The 11,824-nt window shown below is 44.4% G+C and overlaps 1 protein-coding gene across 1 annotated transcript in view; it reads right to left on the reverse strand.

Annotated features, from left to right (window-relative positions):
* The window catches only part of RAB11FIP4 (RAB11 family interacting protein 4), a 219,392-nt gene extending 207,574 nt beyond the window's left edge, over positions 1 to 11,818 (reverse strand). Inside the window, exon 1 of the mRNA XM_019517044.1 lies at positions 11,664 to 11,818. Within this exon, the coding sequence (XP_019372589.1) occupies positions 11,664 to 11,801 (138 nt within the window). The 5' untranslated portion in view covers positions 11,802 to 11,818. The remainder of the gene's footprint in view (positions 1 to 11,663) is intronic.
* Between the last annotated feature and the right edge of the window lie 6 nt (positions 11,819 to 11,824).

The raw sequence follows: 11,824 nt of genomic DNA on the forward strand, positions 1-11,824 counted from the left end.
GGGGGGGGGGGGGGGGGGTGGCGGCGTGCGAGGAGAATGCAGGGTTAACTGCAGGAAGCCTGATGTAGCCCAGCACAGAAATTAAAGCTGCCATGAAACAAAATTTCCCACAACACAATGCTGCCTGGCTCCAGCTCCCTGCCTTCACGCTTGCATGGGCCAGCCCAGTAAAACATCCTGATGCTGCAAGAGCTGACAGGGCTGTCGGCAAGCTTCCTACTGTATTACATCACCAGACGTGTCCCCGCTTCTCTGACAGCTGCCATCTTGTCCAATACATCATTGATTAAACTAGGGACCTCCTCAGCTAAGTGCCTACGCTGCTGCAGGCTGAGGGAAAGAGTCAGAGGCAGGCTGGGCTTCACTCCTCCGAAGCCTGAGCACAGAGGGGGAGTGGGGTTATATGCCAGAGAGGTGGGTCACATTTGGTCTGTTGCATTGCCTGCAGCACTGCAAAGGAACAGCAAACAATTCAATCCAAACATTAAAAAAAAAAATTAAAATTGATAAATGAAGTCAAAGTTAAAAATTAACTGCAGAGAAAGTTATTGGTAAAGGGGACCAGGAACATCATTCCCATATTTCAGGAAAGCCTGATTTATGGGAGAATTCAGAGGGAGTGAGGATTGAACCAGCCACAGAAATGACTCATGTACCTGCCCCAAGACAGAACTAACAGATACGGACCTGTCCTGGTCTGCCATGCCCTCTTCGAGGTGTCAAAGGCTCCCAGCCACGTGGAAGTGCCAACTGCAGTGGGGCTACCTGGCATGCATACAGAGGGTAAGAATGACTGATGGGAAAGTGGCAAAATCCTGGGGTCAAACCTAGATCCCATTGAAGCACGAGAGTTTCAGAATCAATTCTAGTAGGACTAGGACTTCCTAATGGGCCAAACTGTGCCACCCTTTCCATCACTGCTGCCACTAGCAGTCTCTTCAAGTACCAATCACAAGGCCTGCCCCTTACCATGAAACCTATTCCTTTCACAAGATGCTGTCCTCCTCACGAGTATTTCTTTTCACAGGAGCATGTCTTTTGCCAGCCTGAATAGACTCCATGGTATGCAGTGTCCAGCCCGCAAGAAGGTTCTAACAAGGAAACTCTTTCAACAGGAGCAGTGCAAACATTCTACCACATTACAGGTCCCAACAGGGTAATAATGTTGGGAAACATAGTACTAGTGCCAGTACCATGAGATACCACCATATTTTCCAGTGACAGAATACACTATTGAACTAGGATCTTAGAGGAAATACTGATGATTAAAGACTGCATGTCGCTGTCTAGACACCCTCTTGCCATCATTTTCTGATAGAAAGGGACCTAAACTCACATTTGCTGCAGAGATTAGCTACTACACACTACCCATTGCCATCTGGTTTAATTAGGTAAAATATGGTCTACAATCCAGCATTTAACCACTCAACACAAACAGTGAAATCAACAATATTTGGGGATGGAGTTTCTCAAATCTATTAATAACATGCAAGCAAATTAGCAAAGCTGTTTGTAGATGCATTTTTTTAAGTCATAACAGCGGAAGTATAATTGGGGGGAAAAATTCCTTGTTCCATATGCCATCTGGATTGCATCAAGTAAAGGTCATTTCACTAAGTGATGTGTGTGGAACAGCACCAGGATCTGAAAAAGAAAAATGATTTGTATGCTTCCACTGGCTCATGGCAAAAACTTCCCAACAAACCAGTGACTGCTGATGCTCAGACTGACCACAGGGGCTGCAGACATGGGACCTGCACAACTGCAGAAGATGTCACAGCAACAGAAACCAAATAGTGGTGCACTTTCACTATGTATTCTGAAATCTTCTGTTGAAATAAAAGTTCCTGAACTGTTCAAGTTGTTTCATACCATTGGATAACTAGGAAACTAGAGCCATGCCTTAGAGTCTATGAAGGTAGCAGTGGCGTTTTAATCATATAGAAATAACATGGCATGCTATTCGGGCTGCAGGGCAATGACTATTTCACTGTAATCCCATATAGCAGAGAATCCAAAACAGCAGCACCTGAACTGTGTTCTGTAAAGCGTGAACAGCACACACATTTACCCTGATGCAGCGAATCTGAAATGACCTACCTGCCACTAGAAAATGTACGCCTCGCAAGGCACATTGCTGTGTTCTAGTGAAATTTTAAAGGGAAAGCCTCTCTGCACCTTTTCAATTGGGTGTCAGGTAGATGTCAGCAGCCCCATGGCTCTGTATATTGCTGCTGGACAGCTGCTCTGCATATGGAAGAACTGCTTTCAAGTATTTGTCATCATCAATATTTTCTTCAGATAAGACATAAAATTCAGGTCCCAATTACTGACCAAAAGTTCCCATGGCGGTTTCCTCCCAAGCAGAAATGTTGATTCCATGTCCTGACCACATTTCACTTCAACTGCATACACTCTACCAACCTAAATTTTCCTGCACTTTCATTTGGATACATATATGCATGCATACATATATAAGCATTATACAGGGAAAACAGAAATAGCTTGGGAGTCCAAAAGATGCTCTCCATGTTCAGGGTTTTATAAAAGCTGCCAGAAATTGTTGTGCCTTTTCGTCCATTCACAGAAGACAGATATAAAGAAACCACAGCAGCATAGGTCTGATTGGTTCCTGGTGGTTTCCAGAAGGCCAAACCCAGTTATAGCATCACTAAGGGGCTCACATACTATCTAAATGGATAATACCCTAATCCACTGCTGTGTTTTCTTCCCCATACTCCCCAAACTGTTCCACAGTGCTGGATTATGCATTTCAATCCCAGAGGTGGCTGCATTTCATGCTGCCTTTCTTCTGTTATGGTGGAAGAAGTGACCTCTGTACATAGTTGAATAAGTCTTTACAAGGAGCTGTGGGATTCTCTGAACGAAAAAGACAATAAAAATGGACAATCAGAATATTGAAGGCAGAGGGGGTTGCCTGGTCCTGAGTTAAGAGATCCAGATCCCAAATCCAGGAACAGCTTTTAGCCAAGATACATCAGGAGAACTGTTGATGTACTCCAAAAAAAAAATCACCTGTGCCCTGGAATGGCACAAGACACAGCCACATGCTAAACAACCCATGAGAGAGGTTTTCATGCAGGCTTCCATCCCAAGGGTATGTTTGCAGGGCTGTTAATATAATCACGATAGTCAGCACTGCACCATCCTGGCTCAGAGCTCGGAAGGCTCCACCTCTTGTCTTCTCCTGTGGGAAAGTCCCCGCTATCCTAAAAGCACTTCCAAATAGATTAAAAAAAAAAAGCTTGAAAAAGAAGTGTTCACGTTGTGGAACATTCAGGCACATTAAGTAAATGAGGTAGCCTCAAATGTTTGAAACACCCAAGGTTTAGAGTGACTTTGCTCTTGCTGAAATTTGTGGTGTCAGACAGAAGTTAAGCCTCTATGGGAAAGTTTCTGAGGATTTTGTAGAACCAGTGCAAACTGGTCCACTCAAAACATGGAACAGGGCAATCTGACTTAGGAGCTTAACGTAAAATTGGATCCATAGTTCTCAGGATGGACTACCCGATTTGGCTATAACACACTACTTGCCCACCTGGTACACTGAATTGCCACAAGCCGGACCCCACCCCCTCCATGTGTGTAGATAGATAGATATCTACCTACCTACCTATTGAAGGGAGTTCAATTAAGGAAGTCTCCATAATGTTCACCTGCAGTACATTTGCATTTCATCATGGGTCTATGGTGGTAATATACATGGCAAGTTATCAAAGAAGTGGTAAATCACAAACATTTGGATGATACTAAAATATTGTGTCATTCATCTCAGCCTGGTGCCTTCTCTCTGAAGCCCTGCTGCCTCCTAGGTGCTTTGGCTAGGTATTTTGTCCACATTTACATTTAATTACTGTCACTTGTCTGCAAGCAAAAAAAAAAAAAATGCTCCAAAACTTAAGCTAGAATCAGGACTGAGGATGGAGCCCTCATTTCTTTTTAGTTTTAATTGCATCCAAATGTGGAAAACATTTATAATCATAGGGAAACACTCTCATTTCCTCCAAGTGAGGCCCTTTAATTACATTTTGAATGGGAAGTAATTGAGATGTATTATACAGTGCTTTTATTTACAGTCACACTGCTGTTGTAAACCCATATGTTAGAGCACCAGCGATTGTGTCTGACACTTCCCCGTTATCATTTATCTACTTAATCACACCCTGGACTGAGCTAACTAAGGTTCTGCACCCAGTGGCTCTTTATTCAGCAACACCTTCAGATATCCAAGCCAAAGATCATGCATCTCATTTCTCTGGAAATTTTAAACACTGTTACTATTTCATGTATAGTTCTTACATCGATGAACATCTCTAAGCACGTCTTATGAAAATAGTCTACCTTTATAAAAAAACTCCACCCCCCCAGGATTATAATGTGCTCAGGAACACACAGCATTGGAGGCAGATGCCGTTAACTCATTTAATATAGGAATCAAATACCATTAGCTCAGTACTGATGATTGCACAGAGCAGAGGGACAGCATTTTACTGAGTTGAACATGGTAAGGGAATTAAATTTTGTGTCCACTTTGTTATTATAAAAGGTCTGTTGCAGATTATCACTTGGTTGTGCTAAGCTGGAGATGGCAACATAGCCCTGAGATCAGGTTAACCTCTGTTCGCATGCATTTGTTAGGAGAACGAACAAACAAACAAACAAACATTAGTATCAGCAGCTGTCCTGCATCTCCAAATGCAGCAGGTTTCCTTGTAGCAATTTTGCATAAAACTCGCATTTCAGGGCTTAATTACATTCCAGAGGGAGAAAATCTGCATGCACTGTAAATCTGAACACTCTCATGATTTGCAAGAGGAAATGTCTGGAGGACACCCAGGCATGTCGGTGCTGAAGAATACCGATGCTTCAGTCCACGCCGTTAGGTTGTAGAAGGCATGGCGAATAAGTAGGAAAAAAAAAAAAAAAGAAAGAAAGATTTACATAATAAAGTATCCAGCCCTGCTAAGTGACTGGATGTTTAACCTCTCTAATTTCATGTTCAGCCTCCCCAGCATACAAAATGGAAGCAGCATTGCATTTGATACGCAGGATCTAGATGCTGATGTTTACCTCAAGTGGCTTTTGCATGTGGAAAAATCTCACAGCACAGTGGAACTCTATGGAAGGTAAACTCCCAAGGCAGCACATGCGTTTCAGTTGAAATTTCAGAATAACTACTGAAGTAATTTGTCCTTGCTTTGGCCTTTAACAAGAGCTTACTAATTCCAATCACTGGAGTGTATTTCAAAATGCAGCAGCAGCCGACTCCCACGTACGTGAACCCCGTTCTCTGGGCTTGCATCTGAGAAACGCGCACAGATCACATAAATTAAATGTGTGAGTGCATGGTGAGCCCACAACATTTTTCTTCATTATGTCATTGTGGGAAAGGTATGATAACCAAGTATTAAGCCTGCTTCACGGCAGCTGTTTGGAAATACCTGCTGGATTGTGGGATGTGTCAGCAGGTTACGTTAAAGCACGCTGCAGTACTAGTTTGCTTTGAATTAGAAAGGCTACAGCAACTGTACCTTGACTAATCCATAATCCATTAAGCATCCTAACCTACCATTTCCAACTGAACGTTTTTCCTACCCATTTGAAATGATATTAAACAACAGGTTATTATCAAATTATTTTAACGAGTCAAAATGTGCAGCAGCCACAATGTTTAGAAGAGAATATCCCCGCAAAAGAACACTTTTTCTGTCCTCTTCCTGGCTGGGTGGATATTTTATTTGTTCACTAAATAATTATTGCTATGAAAAGCAGAGCAAGAGGAAAGTGGTAATTCTTTTCCATGTCTGTCACAGAAACAATAATATTGTTTGATCACGCTCTAATACATTTCAAGTTCCATTGTTACAAGTTCGGCATCCCATTTTGGCAGGTGCTTTCTGTAAGGCTACAAACTTCAAGCTATTTAGAGATGCAGGACTGAAATGAGGTTTACTCCAGCATCACTGGAAGCAGGAGTCACTCCATTTACCTCTGTGGTGTCCCTCCAGATAGATGCCAGCATCACTAAGGGAAGGGTCTAGGCCAAAGGGTGTCATTTACTCAGTAGAGTACAAACTATGTCAACTCACTTATGCAATAGACTTGTTTTTTTGCAAGAAGCAGTCAAATAAGGAGCAGTCACACTGGAACTTCTGCATTCACAGCATGACTTCTCTGTTCCTAAGGGGTGAATGCGGGTAGGTCGGAAAGGCACAGCACGACCACTGGGAGAGCAACTACATTGATCCAGTGGCTGCAGACTGTCAACTAGCACATGTGCCAGGATTATGGCTCCAATCCTAGCCTAGACATTGGGATAATAGCCCAACTGGAGAAGACAAGCAGCTGCCTATGCCTAACCTGCAGACTGAGGGCCACATTCTCCCATGCTCTGGAAATCTGTGCATTTCACCCCCAAAATATCTACTTGCACCAGCTTCAGCAAGAGTTAAAGATGTGAAGCTCACTTGAGGAAAGGAAATTAAAATAATAATCCCCCTTACTATATTTTTCTGCTTCTTTTGGCCCATAACCCAGGTGAGGCAACAGCATTTGCCATTATCGCACCCATTCTACCCTCCTCAAATACCTTTGGCTTCAGTTGAGTTACTACCAGCACACACAATTACTATTAACCCAACAGCTTTAAGTGCTACTTTACTTCAGTCCCAACAAACATTTGCTGATCCTAACCTTTCCTACACTGCTGCGCAAGCAGGAAGACCTGTATTTTTAATGCTTCCAAAAGGTAATTACTTCCCTCCAAATAAGCTAGTTAATGCGATCAGCATGTTCCACTTGTTGCTGAAAATTGAATGTAGGGTTTAAATGGAATCCAGCATTGTAAAACATGAAGTGGCAATACCTTTCTGAAGTATACATTCACATAAGCCATTGCTAGGAATCTGCATTCATTTAATATGGAATTTACAAGGCTCCCAGGTACATCAAGCGTGACTATTTTCCAAGTACTGAAAAACCAGATGGCAAGCAACTCCTGGCTTTGTCAGCACTACAGGAAGTGCTTCCCCAAGTACTGGCTGCACATGATCTCACCAGAGCATCTACAAACGCCGCTCTGCATCCTTCCTTGCATTTCCCATTGAGCCTGTGCACATTTGGCAGATTGTTAAATAAGGACTAGAAATGCCCAAGCACTCAGCAAAACAGAAACTTCAATAGCAGCTGCACATGCAGGGTGTTTTGCTGGTGACAGCCAAAAGCCACCGTTGTCTGGTGCCCAGCACAGGCATGATGCAGGCACTCTGGAGCTCCGGGCTTTGTAACCGACTGGCTCCAATACCTGGGTCAAATCATTTCACCTTTCCCCACCTCCGCCCGATTGGACGGTTTGCTCTTGGGACAAGGACTGCCTCTGACTATCTCTCTTTAAATGCTTAACCAAAGCCTCTCCAAGTGACACTGCAGTACAAATACTAAGAATCCCCTACTGAACGGATGAAGCTGTTTGCATTGGTGCAGTGTTGACATGGTGCTGTTTTATAACAGCTAAATTGACCCAACATTTCCATGCTGTAAGACTGTTTTTGTAAAACCAAACCTTAGCAGAAAGGTTTCTGCACTTAAAAAAAAACCCTGATGAAAACAGCTGCTTTAAAACCAATAATTGTCACTCTCTGTTGTTTGAAATCTTAAGGACTGCAGAGTGACAAGAAAGGGAAAAACTGATCATAAGCAGAAGTAAACCTGACTTTGTTGCTTTCCAGCATCTGTACCCACAGGAAAAGATGAAAAAATAGTGGCAAGTTGGAATCTGAAAATGCTTTTACTTGTGATAATCTGAGAGAGGCGTTTATCTCCAATTTGTACTGCTGAAAAATCTGCCCCCCCTGCTACAGGCACCATAGGAAATCAACACAGTTGTTTGTAACACACAATTTGTATTTGATAATACTGTAATCCAGGCAAAACTCCCACTGGCCTCAATGGGGCCAAGACTTCCCTCAGTGGAGATAACGAAGAGGTGGAAGGAGCAGAGTGACTTTTTTTTTTTTCTTTTTTTTTTTGCTTAGAGTGAGTCTTCAATAGTGCAGTAGAAATGCATTTCTCACAACTAGGGACAATAAAAGCCCTCAAAAGAGGTCAGCCACAAATATTTTAAAGCTCCCCTTCCATGATTTTGACTTTGCAGGTAAAAACAAGGCTTGCTTTGCTCAAGCAGAAGAGCTGCTGCTTTGCTGCAGCGTTTTGCCTTGAGGTAGTTTTCAAAAAGCTGCGGATCTTTGCAGAAGGATAAATTCTCTCATGTGGACCAAAAACAAGCAAAAAAAAAAAAAAGGCAGAGAGGGCAAAACTCTGTGCTGCATTAATCTCATCAGCTCTGGTGGGTAACTCAGGGTCAAATGGAAGTGATGATTGATTCTGGCTACGACCAGATGAGGATGGGAGGAGAAGGAAGATTTTTCTGAACAAGGAGAGAAAAAACAAGTGAGCCAAATTTTTGCCCTCTCACACTAGTGCAGCCCATTGGACTTTGATGGTGAACATCATGGATACCAGAGTCACACCAGGGCCAAGTCCACTCTTCCGTGTTAGGTGCAACTTACTTGAAGTGGAACGGATGAGGAATCTGGTTAAGCTTCCACTGAAAAGATTCCCCATGGGCTTTAAGTGGAAGCTGGGCTGGTCCCCACTGGCACATGCAGACAATGAAATGGAACATATTAAAGGGGGCAGGGAGCTCATCAGCAGTCTCTTCAGTCTAATTTAATCAGACACACTGCAGCAGATTTCCACCCAGAAGTTATTGGGACCCTCTGGACATGAAGCTGCAATTGCTGCTCTATTCTGGGAAGCAGATTCTCACAGCCTGCCTGCGTCACCCACGACACAGAGTTAACAGCTCATTTTTAAACAGCCCTTTGAACAGAATGGCAAAGTCACCATCTGCCTGCAGAGAGGTGCTCACAGTAAAACAGATGCAGTGGTCCCACGGCAAGGCTCTGCTGGTGATCCTGAGCATCAGACGTGTTCATCTGACAACCCCAGAGATGATGTTTCTAACTGCCCATATCACATGGCCCAGCCACTGGGTTTTCTGTGCCTCTCGTTAGCACCAGCAATACACGTGCACATCCACCGGTGAAGCACGGGACAGACTAGAATCCAAGTCACTATTCCACAGCTAAGCTGGTACTCAGGGATGAGTGGGAGAAGGACTGCAACATCACTGCTTGCCATAGTCAGGGTCCCAATGTGTTCTCTGCTTTTGGATGACCCTGTGCCTCCCTTCCTCCTCCTTTCCTTCCCCACATTCACCATATGTCTCCATCACACACTTCTGTATCTTACCCACTTGCTCACAGGTTCCCCTATGGCCACCATCTTTCTTCTCTAGCAATTTTTCCCCTACAAACTTGCCCACACACTCATCTTATTGTCTCCAGTTACCCACATTCCTCATCACCCGGCACTCCCTTCTGATAAACCCTCCGTCGGTGTATTAGTGTCATTCGCAATGACTTGCTTTGGGAGTGAAGGATGCTACAATTCTTTGAAGTCTTGGTCCACTACATCTGATGACTGCAGCCCCATGACTATATCTGAAAAACACCATCTTGGCACATCAAGTCAAAATGCTTCAATTAGATAAGAACAGACTAGGAAAACCACACTGCTGACTACACAACAAGGATTCCTTAAAGTTAGGAATGACTTCAAAAGGGACCACAACATGGGTTTCCCTTTCCTAACTGCTTCCTTGTGAACTCTCTGATCTCCCCAGAGTTGTTTTTTCCTGCCAACATTTACAAGAATGTGACATGACGCAGTGTTCAGATGCAGATCAGGTTTGGGTAGTAGTTTGAGACTGAATTGGTTTACATCTGGCTTCTTATTCAGGTGCACCGAGATCACAGAAGCTGTTCTCATGAGTTTTTAGTCACAAGTGACAATATTTAGACCCCATCAAACGAAAGCCCTAAAAAAGCATCACCTTTCTGGGTTTGACTCTGTTGCAAAGCCAAACTGTAGAGGCAGGGAATTATAATCCTTAAACACAGAGCATCCCCAAATCAAAATGGTGTATGTGTAACAGCAGCACAACTTACAACTGTTTCAAAGCTCATTAAAGCTCAAGGGGAGTCTTTCCAATGATTTCAATTAGCAGGGGAGCAAACTAGCTATGTAAAATGAAAGCTGAGACAAATTGTATTACTTAAAGCTATACAGGTAGGGCCCCCTTTCCTATCTGTGTAAATATCTTATTCAAACATTTTCAGTTACAAGTGAAGAAAACGTGGAGGACCCATCTCATTGCCATACATCTGTTCAGCCGGGTGCACATCCCAGCCTAAAATTCAATCTCTTTCTTTGCATATTTGTTTCTTCTCTGCTGCCTGTTCATGATCTAGGCTCCTCCCAATATTTAGAATACACCATTCAGAACTGATCATTTTCACAACTACAGACCTTGAATTCATAATTTAATCTCATTTTAAAACTTAAAAACCCCTCAAAATTACATATTTGCTGATTAAGATGATCACCTGCCAAGAACACAGTCTACCTAACCAAATCCAACACCACCTGAATCCTCCTTTATCTACTCATTTATGGGCCCCAGGTCCCCTCCCAACAGCCTTATACACTTGCTTAGATATTAAAGCCAGAAGGACCTTGACAGACATTTAAGTCCTACCTCCTACAAAACACAGCCTGCAGGATTTCACCAGCCTTCCTAAATACCCAAATCGGTAGCCTTCTCCCATGGCAAAAAGAGAAGAGTACAAAACCACCTACAGGAAAATGCTTCTCACCTCAAGGGCTTGGAAATTCAGGTCATTTGCTTGTATAGGAATATACAACTTGGAGACAAATCAAAACAAAAACAAACCAACAAGATCAATACTGCTCATTATGTGCACTAACTTCCCCTGCTTATCTTGGTGGCTACTGAACAACCACCATGGTCTCTGATACAGGAAACGTTCAACATCAGATTTACGCAAGAAAAAGAGCCTCCCGAATCCCGCTCCTCTGCTTTCATTCATCCTTGCTCTGTTACCAGGGTTGAGCCAAAAAAAGAAAAAAAAGAGTGATTTGGTTTGACAAGCAGAGCGAATTCACCCTCCCCAGAGCACTCCTACGATCTTGCTTCTTTTCATAAACTGCAAGGGTTGTTTGTTTCACTGCATTTTCAAGGGGTCTGAAGTTTTCCTCCTGACACCAGCTCCAGGCCACCTCCTTTGCCTCCCCGGCGCCAGAGCTCGCTGCAGTGCAGCAGACTGGACAGACAACCTGACCCCCACAAAACCAAGCACTTCTCCGCCGCTGGTTTGTTTCAGGGAACGGCATGACCTTTGTCCCACGTACAAGTGCACGCTTCCATCTGGATGCGCACCCTTTCCCTCGGACTGGCACGCGGCTCTTGCCAACCCAAGGGAACGGCTTTCCTATGCCACTGATGCCAGGGCCCCGCTGTCTGCCCGTGGGCGCACGCCATATCGCTGTCTGCTCGTGGGCGCAAAACAGCTTTGTCCGCACTCAGGGCATCTCACCTGCTCAGCACCCGACACACCCACACCATGGTGCCCCCCAGCACATCCCACCTGCTCCCAGGCCCCAGGGTGGCCCCGGCCCCCCCGAGAGCACCCCACCCTGCCCTGCCCTGCCCCACTCACCTCGTCGCCTTGGCCGAAGCGCAGCCCCAGCGCCACGAAGCGCTCCACGCGCAACAGCCCGTCCGCATCCTCGTCGCACGCGTCGAAGACCTCCCGGAGCCGCCGCCGCAGCAGCCGAGCAGGCCCGCCCGGCTCCATCGCGGCTCAACGGCCGCAACCGC

This window comes from Gavialis gangeticus, unplaced genomic scaffold (assembly GCF_001723915.1).
Source record: "Gavialis gangeticus isolate Ggan-Ray unplaced genomic scaffold, GavGan_comp1, whole genome shotgun sequence".
NCBI lineage: Eukaryota > Metazoa > Chordata > Crocodylia > Gavialidae > Gavialis > Gavialis gangeticus.